This window comes from Sparus aurata, chromosome 4 (assembly GCF_900880675.1).
Source record: "Sparus aurata chromosome 4, fSpaAur1.1, whole genome shotgun sequence".
Taxonomy (NCBI): domain Eukaryota; kingdom Metazoa; phylum Chordata; class Actinopteri; order Spariformes; family Sparidae; genus Sparus; species Sparus aurata.
The window spans coordinates 5553295-5575479 of record NC_044190.1 but is presented as its reverse complement, the minus strand read 5'-3'; the positions used below and the strand labels follow the sequence as shown (position 1 = coordinate 5575479).

General features: G+C 41.9%; 1 protein-coding gene across 1 annotated transcript in view; it reads left to right on the top strand.

The window, feature by feature from the left end:
* Positions 1–16066, top strand: part of cd151l (CD151 antigen, like) — a 54701-nt gene extending 38635 nt beyond the window's left edge. Inside the window, exons 4-9 of the mRNA XM_030414812.1 lie at positions 4948–5022; positions 8239–8343; positions 13203–13361; positions 14573–14659; positions 14776–14871; positions 15188–16066. Coding sequence (XP_030270672.1) covers positions 4948–5022; positions 8239–8343; positions 13203–13361; positions 14573–14659; positions 14776–14835 — 486 coding nt within the window. The 3' untranslated portion in view covers positions 14836–14871; positions 15188–16066. The remainder of the gene's footprint in view (positions 1–4947; positions 5023–8238; positions 8344–13202; positions 13362–14572; positions 14660–14775; positions 14872–15187) is intronic.
* Positions 16067–22185: the final 6119 nt, after the last annotated feature.

Below are 22185 nucleotides of genomic sequence, written 5' to 3'. Positions count from 1 at the left end.
GGCCAACCGATTGGATGAAATGTTGTCTTTGTCAGACAGACAAAAAGGAACCCCTCCAATCACCACCTACCCATCATGTTTCTCAACATATGATGGCTATAAAATTATTGCCACCAAGATTCCACTCTTTCACAAGATCAACAAAATGCCAATGACCCTGGACCTGGAACAACTGGATGAAGGTGGTGGTATAGAGCAGTGTCCAACATAACATTTTTTTCTTACTGGCCCGCTTGGCCAGTAGATTAGAGTTTTACTGGCCCCATGTGTAATTTTAGTGGCCCAGCCACGAAAAATGAAAATAACTGTTTTTTTGAAAAGAAAAAAGAAAAAGACTTGTTTATTTATTGAAATTGTTCCCATTTAATTGTTTGGAGAGTCTGTCCCTGAACAATCAGTATGATCTGGCAATGATGGCAAAAAGTAATAGGAGTTTGCGTATTAACAAGTATTACAATTTCAAAATTTAAATTACAACATATTTAATATTTTGAGATGTATCATTTCTCTCACTCCTATAATTCTGTTATCATTTTTCAGGCGATTGATGTTCTGAAAGCACTGTACAAACAGTACCATTATTTCTCCCGAAGTGGAGGGATCAGTATACCTGGCTGAACCACTGTGATGATGTTTGTAACGCTGTTACTGTGATGATAAATGACACTTAAATATTGAATCTGTGTCTATAATAACCACACCCTGACATGTAAATGTGACATCTGTCTTGATTCATTTAATTTAACTTAAAATATGGACAACTGACAGCATAATATATGAATCAGAAACAGAAATGCTTTACAGCAGCTCCCATTCAAAGTCAAGAATATGCAGAAAAATAGTAATAATAATAATAATGATAAACTAAACTAAAAAACTAAAAAAATAATAAACTTTATATGCTGCATATTTATAATAGAAGCCTACTGCAACTGTACTTTTTTAACATGAAATGTTATTTTATACATTATCATATTCTATAATGTTCTGTCATAGAGTACATCACTTCACTGCTAACAGAAAAGAAAGCAGCTCACTGCCAGTTGCAGCTTCTTATTGTGATCTGCAGTCTGTTAATTTTTTGTCATGATTGTTATTATTAGTACTTAGATTATCAAAAATCACAGTTACATGTCAGGATGTGGTTATTATAGACATATTCAATATTTAACTGTCATGTATCATCACAGAAACAGCGTTACATACATTAGCAGCTGTTAACACATAAAAACATTATAAAACACATCATGTGGTCCTCTTTAAACGCTGGGTGGAGGTGTATATTTTGGTAAATAACCGCCGGTTCCAAATAAATGCCGAGTCTAATTTATTTTGAAATAACAATAAGGAAGAAGACGTGACCACTGACACTGCACGTTTTCTTCTTCGCCTTTTTCACGTGTTGTGCCCAGAAGGATACCATAGAATTCACAGAGAAGCTGGCGAAGTTTGTGACATTTTCATCCCGGATTTTTGTGAAGAGGGAATTAAACGCCTGTCCCAAATAAACGCCTGGTCTATTAAGTGATTGAAACAAATAAACACCCTGGCTGTTATTTGGTATTTTACGGTAGTTCCCGCATCATCAGCACGAGCTGAACAATAAATCTAACATAGCAAGAGAGGCGGGACTTAAGGCAGAACAGCCAATCATCAGCCGGTCAGACCCAAAGCCGGTGTCATGTTTGAAGCAGCAACAGGAGAGGGAAGAGAGGGGAGAGGAGGCAGCTGCAGCGAGCGCAGACACAGAGCGGCCAGAGAAACAGAGCGACTGTAGTGAGGCGTTTTTGCAAAACTGCGGATAAACGGCAGAAAAAGTGAGGGTGTTGAACCCTCTCACCGGGAAAAGTGTGGTAAAACACCCACATGCCCCACGGGCACGACGCCCCTGACCGCGGTCAGCCTTCGCCGGAAACTGCCGACATACTTCACAATACATTACAGCCAGGTATACTGATCCCTCCACCTCGGGAGAAATCCCCTTTTTCTCCTCTCGGACTCGTAGCACTCCTTCGCCGCCGTCACTCTAAGCATTTCCCGCATGCATTCTAGCGAATCACGATTGTCGTACGGGCAGTGACTGGCCAATCAGTGTAATCAGCGATTGGTCAGTCACTGGCCCGTCCTGACCAATCGACATGCCCTGCACCTACTTTTACTGGCCCCGAGCCATGGGTTGTGTCGAACCCTGTAGAGTCTACTTTGAGAAGGAACCAAGCGAAGTATCACCATAATTGTTGTCTTCGGTTCAACAAGTTACTTCGTGCCCAAAAGCAACAATCCGATGCTCAATGTAGTGAGACAGATGAAAGCCAAACAAAGCGTTGCAGAACCATGATGCAGAAAAGTCTATATGATCAGGTTTGCTTGCTTTGTGATAACATATCTCCTGAATCTGATCTACTTCAGGTAATGACTATGCACCTTAATGACAGACTACATGAATGTGCACAAACACTGAATGATGGTACATTACTGACTCAACTAAGTGGTGCTGATGCCATTGCACAGGAGCTGAAATACCATCAGTTGTGTCTCATTCATCTTTACAACAGATAGAAACTCCACCTCAGAAGGCTTGAGAAAGATTCATAGAGTGAAACGGTTCAACCAGCCATCTTTCCTATGGCTCTTTCTGAACTGGTCTTCTGGACAGCAAATGCACCAGTTGCACAAAGTTGTGAACAACTAGCTAAGTGTGGCTGCAAATCAGAGTGCCGTGGAAGATGCAAATGTTTTAGATTTCCTGATTCTAGAACGTGATGTATATGTACACCTTCCTGGATATGTTGCCCCCGATACAACACTTGCTGACTGCCAAGCAGGGAGGCATTGGCTACCATTTTTAACAGTCTTTATTATGACTCAGCAGGGCACAACCTCTCAATCTCAGGTTGGACACTCTAACCACAAGGCCTTTCAGCTGGTAAAAATGTGAATAGAACTTGTGCTTTTTTTTTTTTCAATCCTTCCTTTTAACTCAGTCCCAACAGAGTACACTATTAAAGCAACACCCACCTTGAAAAATGAATCTTGAATTTTTGCGATTGCCTTTTTCTAAAAGTGTGGCCGTTAGAGTATTTTTGCTAACATGCATGTGTGCATCAGTGTACATACTACCAAAATGACGGCCATCTTGGAAAAGGTCTCCATCTTGAATTTTTTATTGGCCATCCAATTTTTCCAAAAAGTGGACTTAACAGAGTATTTGTGGCATATTTTCTGTATCACTATTTGGAAACAGTGGCAATGAACATAGGACAGGAATGGCAGCCATCTTGAAAAATGGTTTCCATCCTGAATTTTTTACTGGCCACTTCCTTTTTCTAACAGTGGCCCTTCCTCTCTGTGGACTGCACCTTGCCGTGGTGGAAAGGCTTGTGTCCTCCAATGAACCTGAGAGCTATGCCGGCAGGGATTTTATATCCCTGGCAAGTTTAAAGGAGAACTTCGGTCGATTTAAACATGCAGCTTCATTGCTCAAGCTACCCTTGACTTGCGAGTACCGAAGACGCAAACAAATTCGGTCCAGCCATTACAGAGCTCCGTGAACGGAGATGTAGCATTGAACGCTAACGCATGGGGTCAGAACTTCACGCTGTGTTTTAAGCATCTTAACATGCTCCACATCTCACACCAAAAGTTATGCAACATCAGCAGACACCTTAGCACACAGCACTGTAGCGTGTATGACTCAAACTGAATAAAAAAGTAGTTAAAATAGTGTGTTTGTGCAAGCAGCTACTTACCTGTTTGTTGACATCCGTGTGTTCCGGTAGCTAGACCAAACTAGTCAATCCGTCGAGCGTGCACTTACTCCCTCACTGGCGGAGACGGAAACGTATTCCAGCATTTTCGTGTGTATGTTCATAATGTACATGTCCATGTTACAACCTGTCATGAGCCATGAGCCTTACAATAGCCTGTTAAGCCTGTTGAGTGCACACTCGATGGATACGCTAGTTTGGTCTAGCTGCCGGAAGACGCGGATGTCAACAAACAGGTAAGTAGCTCCTTGCACAAACACACTATTTTAACTACTTTTTTATTCATTTTGAGTCATACACGCTACAGTGTTGTGTGCTAAGGTGTCTGCTGATGTTGCATAACTTCTGGTGTGAGATGTGGAGCATGTTAAGATGCTTAAAACACAGCGTGAAGTTCTGACCCCATGCTGTTAGCGTTCAATGCTACATCTCCGTTCACGGAGCTCTGTAATGGCTGGACCAAATTTGTTCGCGTCTTCGGTACTCGCAAGTCAACGGTAGCTTGAGCAATGAAGCTGCATGTTTAAATCAACCGAAGTTCTCCTTTAACTAAGCTGGACAGGTCAAAGGAGAGGAGGCAGACAAAGCCGACATCATGACTATTTTACAGAAATGGTGGCCATCTTGAAAATGGTCTCCATCCTGAATTTTTGAGTGGCACATACCTTTTTCCAAAACAGTGTTCCTTTAAGAGTATTTCTGGCTAATTTTATGCTTGCATCACCATTTGAACAATTGAAATAATTAATATTCAACAGGAACGTTGGCCATCTTTAAAAATGGTGGCCATCTTGAATAGAAATAATGCAGTACAGTGACTGCTATGAAACAAAGACGAACAAAATGTTTGCGATGTTCTTGGAGCCATTTTACCACCATTTGTTTCAACTGTGAGTAAGGCCTTCATTTATGAGCTTTGCATCATGGAAGAATAATATACACCAAGAAAAAGCAGAAAAAAAGCCTATTTAAGTAAAAACATTTTGACTGTGACTTCAGTGTACTTTGAATGAACTACATATTCAACTTTGTATTGAATGGTTGTACGAATCTGCAGTGGAAACCTCTCTGGCCCCTCTTCATGTTTGTGTAAAAATGCTCCCACATCAGATTTTTTAAGGCACCTGTCGCTTTATCTCATCACCATCCACTGACCATATTTTCTCTTCCTCCTCCCCAGTACTTTGTCCTGCTGCTGTGTATCTTCCTGTTGGAGATCCTGGCTGGCGTCCTGGCTTATATCTACTACCAGCAGGTAATCCTCCTGCTGGGGACAATAAGATTATTTTTCAAAGATATTTTACAATGCACCCTGGGATTTTTTATGTTTGGTTGTGTGCATGGATTGATACTGGAGCAGCTGACAGATATAGAAGGATACAATATGTAACTTCTGCTGCTAGAGGGCTCTATATCAAGACAAAAAGAGTTGCCAAATGTTGTGTGGATCAAGTCAGTTCGGATTCTGCTCTGAAACAGAGACAGTTTCCGATGTGAGCAGAGTTCAGAGATTACTTTTGAACTTCTGGGATTAAAAAGTGGATTTATATTCACTCCTGACTGCCGCAGCGATCTGCAGAGGTGACCCACATTGTTAGGTGGTTATGTTCTGTAATGTTGACTGCTGACTGGAGCTGGAGGGGAAATGTAATTTAACTCATGTCTGTCATACTACTGACAGGAAAGGGGAAAAGATGAGACAGAACCAGAGTGCATGGTGAGTGCTGACTCTGCTCCTGCTGTTGCTGGCTAACGTCAGTTTGCAGCTAACATACAGTGAAGTAAACTGGCTGTTTAGGCCAAATTAACAACGTGTGAGTTGCTCAAATACTCAACACAAATAATCGCTTTGCTTGTGGTGAATATACCATTAAACTACCACCACTGTTCAAATGTTCACAGATAAGGTAATGTTTTAAAGTTTTATTCATGTTTAGTCTCTCTCGTGGAGGTAGTGATGGATTTCTCTGGGTTTGAACATGGTTGGAAATATGATTCCCATCACAGTGAAAGATACACGCTTTACTTGTTTTCAGACATTTTAATGGGATTTTTGATAATTATACACTCCTAAGTAAATTGTGTTGTGTGCTGTTCCTCTTTTTGTCTTTAAGTTTACATATTTTTGGGAAATCGTCAAAAGAAAGCAATCTTCTGAGACAGTCTACATCTCTATACATGAAATCATGATCTGATGTTAATACCTATGTGTGTAGCTACTCTACTAAAAAGATCAATTGAGTATGCTTGGCACATGTTCCATGTCCGTGTGCTGCACTGCCATTCTAACTACGACAAAACCACAATGATAAATGAGTTGGCTGTGAGGAAATCTAATACAGCCCATTAAAAATACGAATATGTGGCCATATTACTTGTGGTACATTTAGTCTAAATGGAATGAAAGATGCCTTTAGTAGTACACAGCAACAACAAGGCTAAAGCCCTGTGTCTGAATCCTTGGTTATGATTGTAAACTAGAATACACTTGATATTATACAAAGAAATGCTAAATGCCCTTAGAGAGTAAAACACTGCTTAGCTCGTTGTAATGTGTACTACATGAGCACAGTTCTGCTTGCAAGCGATTATTTTCTTATCTCATGTACTATAGTTAAAAAAAGAAAAGAAAAGCCTCCCTCAGCATACATAAGCTCCAACAGTGGAGAGTTACACTGACTCTGTTTACATGGCTGTCCACCAGCATCACTCCCAGCCTCACTGGTGTTAAAGCCTGGTGGCTTGTAGCTCTGCAACAGGACTGCTCTTAGTCTCGAGGTGCTCTGATTTTTATTATAACTGCCTCATTCATAATACACAACTCGTCTGAACATGAGCAGTCACTGAGCTCCATCTCTCTCCTGCTTCCTAAAGCTCTGTCTCCTTCACTTGTTTCAAAACATTCTTGTATGAGTTGCTCAAATTGTTATTTCTCCTCATTTTTCTCGTAGGTAATTAGTTGTGAGAAATCTGCATTTACACCTCATGAAACCTGCTTGTAGCTCACTCACAAACACATTTAATTCACTTTTGGCAAGAGGAGCAGCTGTTCAGTGACTCCACCCAGTTTGCTGCTCTCCACCCAGAGCAGCGACAGGTTGGACATGCAGATGGAAACATGTCAGCGTTGCCTCCCTCAGGCAAAGAAAGGATTTACTATTACTGCACTTTTTCCCACCACCTCCAGGCAACGAGTGCATCAACAATTTTGTAGCTGTTGTTTTTCATGTGAGAGTTTTTTTGTTCCATGTGTCAAGTCAGATATAAAGTATATCCGAATATATGGAACATAATTTAGTCACAGTAGCCTCCAGTGGATGTTAAATCGAAAAAACTAACTCTCAGCATGTGTCTATAAAATGTATATAACTTGATGATATAACGTATAAATAAATTCATTAAATACCAAATTTATAGAATTTATTCCCCTTTCTGAAGTTGTATAATGGCCTGAGATCACTGTCAAAGCAGCTATAGGGTAATTTTATTTTCTGATATCACAGGGAATCTGATCCAGTGCCAAGCAGTAAGAACAAGGCTGCGGTCAGACATACGTGACAGATGATAAATGTGGTTGGAGCAGGATGCGAGTGAAATTCAGTGTGGTTTCAAACACGCACATGTCTTTGCAGTTTGTTTTGGTTTGGTTGCAGTTTCACTAGTCAAACTTTAGCTGCACGTGAAGCAGAGATGTGGATTTGCTTTGTGACTGGATGCCAATGTTTGTTTGTTTTTTCAGAGAATGGGATTGAATGTTGATTTAGTGTGTGTGTGATCACTGTCTAACTATATAGAAAAGGCCAGTCTTCTACTTGAAGGTCTTGAAAGCTTATGTAGGTCCTATAGAGGCAGTAGCCATATCATGTGAATCAGATGCTTGAACTCATGGTTGCTCTTATTTCTTATTTCTTTTAAATCTTGAATTGTTGTTTTCACCTCACTGACACAGTGTTTCCCAAACTGTGTAACAGGTAAAATAAAAAAAACTCCATTCTCACTTCACATCCCACCTATTTCCTCCTTTCCTCTTCCTCTTTGTCTTCACTTCCTGTCTCTGATCTCTCTCTGCCCTCCCTCCCTCCCTTCCTCTCTTCATCATTCATTCCCTTGATATCTCCTTCACGCTTTGATTTACAGTGGTTTCCCAGCTGGCTCGTTGCCATAGAAACTGAGCCCCCCAGACTTTGCGCTCCTCCAGTGAGCGTTTCTGTCACTGGTCTCGAGAACAAAAAAAAAAACAACAGCGACTTCCTGTGCTTGGCTCCAGTTTTGTCTGCTCCTCTGTTGTCGGGGCTGCTGTCCGTGACATGTATCATCAGGAGAGCGTTTAAAGTCTCTGTGCTGTAAATCCTATCAGTTACAGAGTCAACAATTACAATAACTCATTTATCACATGGCCATGCTCTGTGCTAGGCTGAGATTTTTGTGTGTGTCTGCTAGTGCTTATATGCATGCTTGTGTGTCTGAACAGTTGAATGAGGAGCTGAAGCAGAACCTGCGGGAGACCATGACCCAGAAGTATCAACAGAACACCCAGGAGCAAATCACCAGGGCTGTAGACAAGCTGCAGCAGGAGGTAAGTGTCTGCATTAGAGGATGGCTAGATGGAAGGATACAACTACCTGAACTTAACTTTTAACAGTAGGGGGGGAAGAAATAATCGATTCTTAGATGCATTGCGACGCGGACGATTCTGAATTGATTTACAAAAGTCAAAAATCGATTTTCTAAATGTTAATTGACAACGTAATGTTGGCGGGACTTGTAATTGTGAAGCGAATTAGAAACTCTACCGCAACTTTGACTGCCCAGGTGTGTCTGTGTGTTGTGCACCGCTTGCATTTCAACACATTGTGCAAAAAGTTGTTGCACAATGTGTTGAAATGCAAGCGGCATAAAGTAGCATAGCATTGGGATATGCTGCTTATTTCCCATAGCAGGAGGAATTTGGGATAGGAGAAGTCTTATTCTTGTCTTTGACTGAGAGCAGCTTTTTCTTTAATGACACATAGAGAAGAAAGATACATCTGTTTATTTTTTTATTATCAATGACCAAAAGTAGTCATGTTTTAGTATGAGAGTTGATACATAGTTCCATAATGTGTTGAAATGTAAGCTGCATTGATTATTGCATTGAAAGCTTTTTTATTTTTATATAGGCTACAGTATGTTTTTCTCTCAGGGATATGCTCATTGCCTGTAACAGGAGGATTCTGTGTTCATGTCAAATTTATTTGTGACAAAGAAAAGCCTTTTCTTTAACAAAATATTGAAATAATTACATATTGAATAAATATTAAGTTAATTAATCTGTTGATTTTCTTTAATGATGGCCACAAATGTAGGAAGTGCTTAGCAAACTCAGATTTGATTATTATTATTATTATAATTATAATAATAATTATTATTGTTATTTTGAATCATGCATGGAAATGTATTCAAAAAAATTGTTGCATCAAGATGCATTGGGAATCGGTTTAGAATCTAATCGTTGAACTCTGAATTGGAATCGAATCGTGAGGTGCCAAGAGATTCCCACCCCTATTTAACAGTGTACATACTGAAAAACTGGCTGTGTGGGGATAACCAGAGCTTCTAAGCAGAAGTCACATGGACTCCCATGTGGCCTGTTGATTGGACAATGTTTGGTAACCTATCATCTCATCAGATTAGAGATTTCTGTGATGAGTGCGAGTCAAAACAAATCTGGTTCAAGTCCCCTCAGCTAGGGATGATGGACTAGAACTCTGTGCTGTGATTTACACTGTGCTTATACCAGTTGACAGCACATGAAGGAGCGGGTAAATCTGAGCTGCAGCTGAGACTTCAGTTCAGGCTAATTCTTATGCTCAGTGTTTTAAAGTATGAGGCGCCACAGGCTGTCAGATGACAGCATTTATTATTTGTTCTTTCTTCTAAACTTTTTGTTTTGTATCATTTCCAATAATTAGTTTTGACTTGTTTGTTTGTCACATTTTGGGGAAAAATACTGGTTTTATGCCGAAAGTTAGTTGAGAGAACTTGCACTAATGTCACATCTGTCTTTTAAACATGAAGCTACAGCCAGCAGCCAGTTATTTTAGCATAATAAAGACTGAAAATAAAGGGTAGCAGCTGGCCTGACGTGTCTAAAGGTAACAAAGTCTGCCTACCAACACTTTAAAAGCTCTCTGATTATCATGATATATTTCAGGCGCATTGTGTTTTTACAGGCGGTTATCTGCTTGACTAACGGGGCTGGGAATAGTTTCAGCAAGCTAATGGAGACAGCAGGAAGTTTACTGCTCCCACCCAAGAAATAGCCCAATTATTTGTTACCTTTGGACTGAGATAAGCTAGCACTAGTTAGACTTTAGGCTAAGCTGACTATGCTACTACAGACAAAGCGAATCTGATAAAACAACATGTGAAACACAAAATGTGTTAATTGTAAATAGAATAGCATCATCGTATCCTGGTCTGAGCTGGAATATTGATTATTATCCCAACCTCAATGACACATAACCATACTGATATCAGAATAGCATAGATCTTCTCATGTAACAATTGGTCAGAAAGCAAATAATCCTTTATCCCAAAATGTCAAACTGTTCTCTTAGCAAAGAAAAGAAAATGAGAGTCAAACACCTGGTTGTATAAATAAGTAGGCAGGTTTTGTTACTTTCTGTTCTGGGGAAAAAAAAAATATTTTGTTTGTCTTATCCCAGTGGTTAGGGGAAACACAAATGAACGGGAGGAACAGATTATATATTGTGTCTCTTCCCATTGAGCGAATGCCCATCTGTTCGCTCTTGTTTTACCTGGATTTCTATCACTCTCCCTCATCCGCGTATTTGCTTTCTTCATCAGTAAGGTCCATTATCTTTTGCAGTGTTGTGTTTCCACAGTTGTCCCACCATTAGCTGGGGATAGCACCCAGGGAAAACAATGCCTCTTCCTGTTGTGGTTACACAACGGTAGAATCCTTTGTGCCGTAATCCTACCCTCTGTTTTGCAGCATGAGTAATTTTCAACTGCTAGTTCAGAAGAACTTATGCTTCATATAAATTAAGGTTGTTATGATACGGTAGTACAGCGCAGCACACAAGGCACCATTATGTTGTGCTCATGCAACATCAATGGGGAGTTGCGTTTAATTTAGCTTTCGATAATAATTAATGATTATCAGGGATAATTATTAGTTATGATAAATGATAAGACCCAATTTACATTATATCACCCTTGAAGAAAGGAAAAGAGCCAATTCATCAAATCAGTCTCATAAAAGGTACTAAACTGTTTGTAACACTTATTAATAATTAACTTAATAACTATAACCAAAATGACCATAACAGCTGTAATGGACAGCATGAAGGTTCAGCAGTCTTTATACCATGGTCTGGGGGAATACTCGATTCTGATTGGCTGCAGGGTGTCCATTAACCCCTGATATATGGACACCTACTAAGTAGTTCCAGTCAAATTGACTGTTCACTGCTGTAAATTAATGCGCTAGCTGGCGTATCAAACCTTAATATTATATTCCCAGCAGTTCAGTCGTCAGTCCTTAAGTGTCTTATCCTCTAAACACCACAGGGTGGCGACTGTAACACACAAGCTGCAGAAAGTTCACTTCCCCTCTAAATTTACTGATACGCGAGTTGTCTCACGCTGTTCAGCTCTCTGCTTCAGGCTGCGGTCACAGTAACGTTACACACGGCCGGTCATTTGTTCGTGAAAATCTTGCTATTGATTTGGGGACAATGACATGACTGGTTAGCGAGCTAATCGTGTTAGCTAGCATACTGTCAAATTATATTTACTGTTTGTCAACCGTGCGCAATGTTATTGACTTTGAATCTTGCTAGCATAGCGTTAGCTTGCTGGCTCATCGCTGAGCGGACTAGAATATCTCCCGTTGCCAAGTCGTATCTATGATCCGTCCTATTACTGGAGGAGTGAACAACGTCTCCGTTGCATAAGAATCTTACGGGAGAGTAATGACTGTTCCAGGTATTAGTCAAACCCTCAGGCGGTTCCAGGGAAACCAAGTTATGGCTTGTGAAAAACTTTGTTTTGATTGTAAAATGCATGAAAATGTAAATTAATGGTCCGAATTTATTTTCTTTGGCAAGCGACCATGGTATAAGCGGGATAATGCCCGACGAGGTGTCCATAAACAGGAGTTAATGGACTTCGCGGAGGTGCGCGTCGGACGGTTCTTAGGCCTCTGCGTCGTCCATTAACTCCTGTTTATGGACACCTCGTCGGGCATTATCCCTTACAAACTAACTAATATGTACTAAATAAAGTTGTGTGTGTGCGTGTGTGTGTGCGTGCGTGCGTGCGTGCGTGCGAGAGTGCATGCATCATTCAACTACCAATAACCCGACCTGAGATCACAATAACACCAAAACAGTGAACAAACAAACTGAACACATATGCATTATACATCAATCAGAGTTTAAAGTCCTGTACTTAGCTGTGCTATGCTATGCAATCTAAGCCCAGTTCACCATCACCAGTCTTTGAAGAAAAGGTGCTGGTGGTTGCAGAAGAAGGTTGGAACTCCGATGTTGAATGTTGTTCTTGCTGTTAAGCTCTGATGAAGGTCGGCAGAGGAGAAAACTGGTCACTCCTTTCCTTTGCAAGGATAGCAGCTCGGTGCTAACTTACTTTGTGTCGCAGCTGCTGGTGCTAACTGATCTGGAATACTTGCAGGACCTCGTGTTGCTGCAGTGAGGAGAAGTTCTTTGGGCCTGCTGCAAATGTAGCTTGCAGCTTTCAGCAGCTGTTAGTCCAGAATAATCCAGAAGACGAGAATTTGAGAGCAGGCAGCCCCGTGGGGAGAGAGGTGGAGAAGAGGGAGAGGGAGCTGGAGTTTTGACTATCTGGTCAGAGGGGGGCTGTCATTCTGACCAATAGTGGCTCAAAGCTGAATTTGCACCTAGATGTGAAGACTGGAGAATTCAGGGAAACTGAGTTCCATTTTGAAATCCACAATGAACGACTTCATCTGTGGTTCCCAACAATACCAATATTGGAAATGCAGCCAATACTGCCAAATTAAATATTGGCAAGTAAACAAGTCACTGATCAGATACCACTTGATTTGTGTATTAGGAAGCAGGACTCTGCTACATCCCAGCCGCATCCTGTGCATCTGTATGCAACTTTATTTTATGGCAACAACTTAAACCACATCCATGAATTAGCATCCATACAGGGTTAGTAGTATACAGCTGTTAAAATAACAATAACACTGTATTCCTAACACACATCAGTACTTGCTAAGATGCTAATATGCAACCCTAGGATACAGAGATAGATATCTGGAGGAAAAAATGATAAGGGAATATCTCTGATACATATGATTCATATTAAACTTTATCATTCTGTACTTATTTGCTAGCATCACACTTCCTCTCTTAAGATGTCTCTTCCTTCTCCTGTCAGTTTAAGTGCTGCGGCAGCAACAGTTCATCCGACTGGGCTGAAAGCGTCTGGATTCGCTCCAGAGACGCAAACGGCAGAATGGTACCTGACAGCTGCTGTAAGACTCCCACTGAGCTCTGCGGCCGCAGGGACCACCCATCCAACATCTACAAGGTGGAGGTGAGACGATGAAGGGTGCTGGGGGGCGTCAGCAGGGTTGATTTCTTAGTGCGTGTGGTTGCATCAGTATTTCTGTCATGTCTCGGTATGTCGGCACGGTCAGACTGTGTAGCAGAGAGAGAGGAGCCGTCATATCTGAACAGTATACATAACATTTGTGTGCAGTAGAGATGGTGCCGATCGGGTTGGGCCGATATGGTAAAAAAACGATCGATCGGGAAATCCGATAAAAGGTTAAAATCACCGATCCGATCGCATTATACATATATTATACATGTGCTTGTGTTTGTTACATTCCGGATCCAAAGGGGGCGGTAGTGCGCCAAACCGCTGCCGCTTCAAAACAAAGAAGAAGTGTTGTGTTACGGTCATACTGCCTTCATGCACTGCTAACATGTCAGTTATATGGAAGTTCTTTGAAATATGTGAGACAGATGTCACACACGCCAGCTGTAACACATGCAAGCGTTTAGTGCCTCGTGGTGGAAACAAACCAAGTAGTTTTAATACTACCAATTTAATTCGGCACTTGAAGTCGTTTCACAGCAAAGAACATAACGATTTCCTGCAACTAACTAGCGAAAAGAAAAAGACAACGCTGACCCCACAGGCACTGCTGCAAACAACATTGGAGAGCACGCAGCCCTACAACCCTCGCGGTGAGAAGGCCATGGGAATCACAAGAAGAATGATGGAATTCATCTGCCTGTTATATAGGCTCAATTTATATTTTATTTTTTTATACTATGTATGCAACAATACAGCCATTTAAATGGCTAATATCAATAAATGACTGAACTTTCAACCTTCAGCTCTTCTTGACTGCCTTCTAGAGGCCATTTTGGCATATTGTTTTCCACAGTGCCACTGCTGCTATGAAGGAATATTGAAGTTACTGTTATGCAATAAATAAAGGTAATCTAGTAGTATAGATACATAATTACAAGGTTAACATAAATGAAAGACTATAGGCCTTTGCATGAGTGGATGAATTAATGGGGAAAAAAGAGTAAAATAATATAAATATTAATAATATCGTTCCACGTGATCGATCGGTTCTGATCGGTAATCGGATCGGTGAGGCTTTAGGTGATCGGTGATCAGTATCGGTCCCAAAAAACCTGATTGGACCATCTCTAGTGTGCAGTGAGACTCCAGCAACTCTCCCACATACAGATGCAACATAAGGAAACGCTTTGTTTTTCATTTAGGGTGGCTGCATCACCAAACTAGAGAAATTCATCCTGGACCATCTGAAGATCATTGGAGCGGTGGGTGTTGGGATTGCTTGTGTACAGGTGAGCAAGCTGTTAAAACAATTTCAAACACAAACAGATGAAAAATTAAAGTGCCTATCCGTGGAGATTGCACTTTCGCTAAATCATGTTTTCCTTCTCGTCCCTCTCATCCCCAGATCATAGGGATGGTGTTTACATGCTGCCTATATCGAAGTCTAAAGGCAGAGCCTTACTAAGAGAAGCAGAAGAAGAAAAGTGTGTGGGTGAAGCAGGTAACTTTATCAGCACACGCCATACTCAAACAGCCTGTAGCTTATTTTCTTTGCCTTGCACAGAGGGGAAGGAAACATTAGCAAGGGATCAACATGCACATCTCAGAATCCCATTTTGGTAAACAATGGGTTGGAAAACACTACAAAGTATCTTAAAGTATTAGGCAGTCAAATTGCAGTGTCAGCTCCATCTACAACATCACAGCGCTGTGAGAGAAAAAACCTCGGAGAGATACTGATGGGAATTTTAACTCTGATTGTGTAAATTAGTGTGGGACGGACTCCTCGGGACTAAAACATTAACGTTTTCTTCCAGGATTCCCTCGATGTACATTTATGTTTTTGGACCAGGTGCTGCTCTCGAGAGCGGCGTAAAGATCAGTGGAGTAAAACTGGCACTTTGCAGGAAATGTTAATCCTGGTCGCAGCAGCTGCCTCTGCCCCAGCAGCGTGGTTTACAAGCCTTCCTCTGGGGCCCTTCCACAGCAGCAGCATTTTGTTTCCACACTAACTAGCCAGTCATGCATTTTAAATATTTGTTCCATAGTGGCCTTTTTGGACTAGTTAACTCTTAGGTTAATATTTTGTAAATGGTTATTTTCTGTATCACTAGAGGGGCTTTCTTCTGAGCTGTGTGTGCCTAATGTGTCTTTATGGTGACATGTCAGTGTGTAAACCATGTTTAAAATCAACTCTGCCTCCTAAAACACATGCTGAGAAGCAGAACCAGTACTTCGTGCCATTTGACAAAGCAATGCCAGCATTTTAATCCTGTGTGAGTCCTCTGAGGTCTAAAGGCTGATGATAATGAAGTGATTGGGTTCCAAGCAGTGCCACTTATTTTGCTCTGAAGAAAGTGCCTCATGTTTTCTTTTTTATACAAGGGATTTATCCACTGATGCCAAAGTTGTCCAGCGTAACTTTGTGTAAGGACCTACTTTATCTCCTCCAGCTGTATTCACTCATCTACTGATGTTGCTCTTTCAGATTGTTTTCAGAAATGAAGATTTTGTTTTTTACTTTTCTATATAATTCTATTTAACAGACACATGTTAGAAAATGATATCCACTCTCTGTTAGCATTGATCTTTTCCCTGTGTGCCTCAGAGAAGACACTGAATCAATCTGCTGTATTTCTGTCTTTGTGATAATCCACCAGTAATTTTAGTTCTAATAAACGATGATCAACACATGACACCTTGCTTCTGCTGGTTTTGCTTTCTCAGAGAAAATTGAAGGTGCAGTGTTAGCCACACATATAGTTTACTTGGTATATTTGGCAACCCATTTTTAGGATTGTATGCTATTTATTATGTTATCCATTCTAGAGAACATTGATTAACTAGTGGTCAATCTGTCTTCGCTCTTCCCTTTCCGTCTCTTGTCAATCACACATACGCTGCAGAGATAGAGATGCTCTCTGTTATTACTTTCAAATATTATATTACACTGCTCAAAAAAATTAAAGGAGCACTTTTTTCATTGGGTATGGCATGAGGTCAATTGAACCTGTCTGATAATGATCTGGTCGGTTAAGTAGCAGAGGGCGTTGTTAATCAGTTCCAGCTGTATTGGTGTTGATGGAATTAACAACAGGGGCACTAGAGTGGCAACAATGAGAAAACCCCCAAAACAGGACTGGTTTTGCATGTTGTCCTTAACCCTACAGAAGTTGCACAGGTTGTCCAACTCCTCCAGGATGGCACATCCACACGTGCTGGAGCAAGGAGATTTAATGTGTCTCCCAGCACAATCTCCAGAACATGGAGGAGATTTCAGGAGACAGGCAGTTACTCTACGAGAGCTGGACAGGGACGTAGAAGGTCCTCAACCCATCAGCAGGACCAATATCTGCTCCTTTGTGCAAGGAGGAACAGGTTGAGCACTGCCCGTGCCCTACAGAATGACCTCCAGCAGGCCACTGGTGTGAATGTTTCTGCCCAAACCATCAGAAACAGACTTCATGAGGGTGGCCTGAGGGCGCGACATCCTGTAGTGGTCCCTGTGCTCACCGCCCAGCACCATGGAGCTCGATTGGCATTTGCTAGAGAACACCAGAATTGGCAAGTCCGCCACTGGTGCCCTGTACTTTTCACAGATGAGAGCAGGTTCACCCTGAGCACCAGTGATAGACGTGAAAGAAACTGGGGTAGACAAGGAGAACGCTATGCTGCCTGCAACATCGTTCAGCATGACAGGTTTGGTGGTGGGTCAGTGATGGTCTGGGGAGGCATATCCATGGAGGGACGCACAGACCTCTACTGGCTAGAAAATGGCAGTCCAACTGCCATTAGGTATCGGGATGAAATCCTTGAACCCATTGTCAGACCCTATGCTGGTGCAGTAGGTCCTGGGTTCCTCCTGATGCATGACAATGCCCGGCAAGAGTATGCAGACAGTACCTGGAGGATGAAGGAATTGATACTTTTGAATGGCCCTCACGATCACCTGACTGAAACATGATAGAACACCTCTGGGACATTATGTTTCAGTCCATCAGGCGCCGCCAGGTTGCTCCTCAGACTTTACAGGAGCTCAGGGATGCCCATACACAGATCTGGAACAGATCTGATGTGTTTTCAAAGTGTTCCTTTAATTTTTTTGAGCAGTGTACATATTGCTACCTCTCCTACCAATGCTAGGCCTACTTGTGCCATTGTAAAAACTTGCAAATGCACCTGGTAGTTGTATGATGTCTGGATTACGTTGGTTTTGATGGGCTACATATGAATTGGCTCTCCATTATGAACAAGCTTCTTACACATGCGGCATGAATATAGCCTGACCAATATGCCATTTTTGGGGCTGATGATATTACAGAGTAAAACATTTTAAAATGGATAAATCAGCCAATAAACACATTTTTGCGCTGAACCCTCAAATGTGGTAAGCAAACATCTGTTAACTGAAAGGACACCGTGAACTCAGTTGGTAGACTTCTTGGAAATGTAACAATTTTAAATCAAAACCAAATGTCGTTTTCTGCTCATTTATATTCTTTAAAACCAAAAATGTTTTACACCTACACTGATATATCTGTGATAGGCTGCTCTTGGCAGATAATATCGGTCAACGATATTGGTTGGGTTCTAGTTATGTCAACGGAAAAAAATTCAAAAAACAACGACTTTATAAAAACCTGAGCTGGAGAGAAAGCAGATAACGATGCTGGAAGAGAGACAACAGAAAGGAGAGAGTTGCGTCCTTCACCTCCCAGTTATCAGGTCATGTCATCCCTAAAACTGCCAAAAAGCCATTCTTGTGTAAAGACAAAACCACGTGCCTGAAACCAGTGGCCCTTACACAATTGGCACCAGCTTACAGGTGCATTAGCGTATTAACCCAAAGTCAATTCCCTAATGTTACTGTACTGTGGTGATGTAGATTTGGGACGTTAGCCACACTCCAGACAGCTGCTGCAGGAGTATATTACCTAAACAATGACAGCTATATTGCCTGTAATGGGAGTTATTCGGGTGTTCAGTGCGAGGCCAGCTCATCTGACCCGTTGTATCATTGAGAGTGACTGTGCATCAGAATCATTACTGTGAACAGGAACAGTTACAGCATGCAGACACGGGGAGGCAGCACCCGCCAGGCTTTCAGTGCCACAACACCACACTGATGAAAACAGCTGGTGAGAGTGTGTGCATAACACCCGGAGGCTATTGAGGATTACCCCCTCCCCAAACACATTCACACACTCTCCTAATTCAGAATGGCAGAGGAGATTTAATATGGGTTCCTAAAGTGTTCAGGAGGGGAACAAAGGGAAATGGAGGTTTTTAAACACTCATGTGACTTGGATGTGGAACTTTGACCTGCTTGCATTCTGTTGGTGGGAAAACATAATTAATCTCTCCAGAAATATGCTTCTGTGGAACAAGCCAAAAGTAAAACAAATGGCAACCAGTCAGCTTGCAGCTACAGACTACTAATTGGTTTCAATTGGGACTGCAATCAATGCGAATTAAGCCATTTCTCAGTCTGTGAGGCTGGCAGTGCGAAACATTTCCCTTCTGTGTAACGTTGTGAAATGAAACGACAGAAATCCATGTGTCATGTCATAATGCTCCTTAAAGTAGCTCTCACAGCACACCTTTGGAAAGCTGAGTCATCCCTGGCAAAATAAGCCTGTGTGTTTTGTTTTTTTCCCACATATGGGGAGGAGGGGAGGGGAGGAGAGGAGGGGTGTTTAGTAGTTAACGTTTCCATTGGAGTGAAAGTAGTTCACACATGGTGATTTTAACAGGGCCCTTTTCCAAGGAGCAGACATCTGTGGAATGTAAGTCGTCTGCCCTGCTCTTGACACAGCCGCTGCCTTTGCTTGTTGCCTGAGTTTGACTTTAAATAGATAATAGAAATTATGACAAGCCTTTGAACAACCAGTGTGTCCCACCCAATTGTGCCCTGCTGATGAAAACCATAATAAATCTGCCTCCTTCTTGCCAGCTTTGCAGGCCTCCCCTGCCTGCTCTGCTTGCTTACTGTGACAGCCCGCACACAGGCTAACACAAAGGGGTATGCTAATAATGCCAGTGCATGACATTTCCAAAATATCTCCTCCAATACTCTCTAAGCAGTTGTCCATTCGGTGCACATGTCAGCCGCTGCACCTCGGCCTGTTGGCCTATCAAGCAGAGAGGTATGCTATTTTCAGTCACGGGGGCGGCTCATGCACCCCTCTCCTTCCACCTTCCTTTTTCCTGGGAGGTGATGGGATCTTTGCAGGATAAACAGACAACAGGGAGCTGAGTTATAGTTTGTTTGCAGCTGGTGACAGGAGGGGGAACATGTAGGCATTCGTTCCCAGGGTCACCCAAGGGCAAGGGTACAGAAACCTCTGAGAGTCTAATTTTAGGTAAAGCTTGCATGATTTTCAGCTTGAAGTTATTCGAGTGGGGACGGATCGTTTACTGAAGTTAACCACTTCTCATTTCTGATTTGGTTTCACAGCATTTATCATGAGCTGTCTTCTCTGGAGTCGAGCGTAGGTCAGGCACATATCAGTTGTGGTTAAGTTTAGAGTTACCTATAAGGAAATGAGTGTAAACCCCACGTTCCCAACCTGTGGTTCAGGACCACCCAAATCGGTCATAAGAGAATTTCCAGGGGTCATGATGATTAACGGCGAAGGACAGAAGAAACTAAAATGACACAACGATGTCCCGACAGTGCCCAGTGATTCCACTCAAGCCCAACCCAGTCAAAGATATTAATTCTGTTGTATTCTGATGTTGGACAAAACACTCAGTCACAGAATATACATCCATTTGATTGATAGCATTTTTTTTCTTCAAATTTCTATAGATAGATATCAGCATTATTTTGTAGTAAATTTGTATGACCATGATAATCATGTAGTGAAAACCTGTGATCGTAACAGCCCTACCTGAGAATGCAATGACAATGTTGAAACATGTCCTGTCTTGCAATGTTAAAGGTCTGTGGAGAAAATCAAACTCAACTGGTCATATTTATAACATATAGTACTATAATAAGGTCCTAATACTAAAAGAATAAACAAGCTGTCCTGGGAATTTTATAAGGTCCCAAGAATACTGTGTGAACCCAGAAAGGTGGCTACTGAGAAAGCTGATAACAAGCTAAAACAGATAAGTGACTGTATGTCAGCATCGGTGTGTATACTTAAAGGTCCTCCATGGAGGTTTGGGTTAGAATCTTTCTGGTCCTCATGCTGTTAGTCCAGGTGAACACAGGAGATCTGAACATGATCTGCTCACGTGTTGAGCTGTATGTACGCTCTGCATCCCCAATGTCTCCTGCAGGCAGAGACGTGTCAGGTCATTTCATTTTCATTCAAGGCCTCGGGTGTTTACATTGTGTGTGTGTGTGTGTGTGTGTGTGTGTGTGTGTGTGTGTGTGTGTGTGTACACAAATGTAATCTGTAGATGGCAGCAACACTCTTGGCCAATCTGTCTCAATAAAAGGGGGAAAAAGTCCTCCGTCTTGGTGGTCAAGGGCTGCCAAGTGAAATAGAAATTAATTGAAATAATCCAGCATGAAGCTAACAAGAAGACTTGTTTCACTGTCCTTGTGTTCTTGTGCACATGCAGAGGCCAAATATCAGATATATGCGCAGTCACGCCCTGAGTACAGTCGTATGGATGATGGTTTATTAAAATCCACAACATGCAGATATGGATTAATTCAGCTTGATTAATATGAAGCAACACCTCCTGCATCACCCACATGGTGATGGTGACTGTGGGTCAGGGATGAGCCTCATTTTGCAGCAGAAGAAGCCACATGAAGTGTCAGTTTTATTCTGCTCACTTGGTCAAAGTGTGAATTGACTTGCTGAACATGACTGATTATATTTGGCTATTTTTAAACAGTTATCAACAGTCCTATTAAGCGCTGACTTCACATTTTTTGGCGGTATGTTTGAGGAAGGGTGCTGATTATGTAAGTCATTTACATTTCCTCCAGTTTAAGAGTGACTGGCTCAGCGAAGTGGGAGACTTTGAGCCTTGGTTGCTTTCAAGCTCCGCTCAGACTAATACTGGAGAGCTGTGTGAAATAAAACCTCTCGCTGAGCTGCCTCTCAGCTTTTAGGAGATGTCACCGGTGCATCTGTTGAAAGAAGAGAGCGACTGCGAGGACGCACATCAGGGTAAAGCTCCTGTGTGCTGACAAATGGCTCACATGTGGCTCTTATCCCTCCACATGCGGATCCAGAACCGTGCACCACATACGTCACTCCGTCTGTCACTCTCTTGCTCACTCGGGCTTACTTCAGCCCACACTCGATCCCTGAAGCGAAACGCCTCAACATCTGGCTCTCCATCCTCTTCCTCTTCTGGGTCACATCCCATTGGCAGAGGAGATTCTGAGTCCTTCGATGTTTAGACCCTCACCAAGGTGGTTTGACCAGTTGTGACCCTCCAGGGGGTTGGAGTGTATCTGTTTGAAGGGGTGGGGGATGTGTGTCCCTGGGGGTGGCAGCTGTAGATGTGGAATCAGAGGGCGCAGTGGAGGCCATGGCCTTGGATGTGATACTACAACTGTCGTATGTGCCACCCCACTCTGTGTGACATAAACATATGAACACAATAACCACAAAAACAACACATTTCATGAGAAAGACTTGAATTAAAATCTCTTTTTCAGTTTGTTTTTGTTTACTAAAAAGCAAATGCTTATTTTGAACGTCTTTTGCTGAAATATTACTAATTTAACCATCACATAATGCTCTTCTGCATGAGGTCTGAAATCAGCTGCCGCTTAGCACTTCTTTAAATCAGCCATGATCCCTTGACAGAAGTGAGCAGTGGACTTGAGCTTCAAACT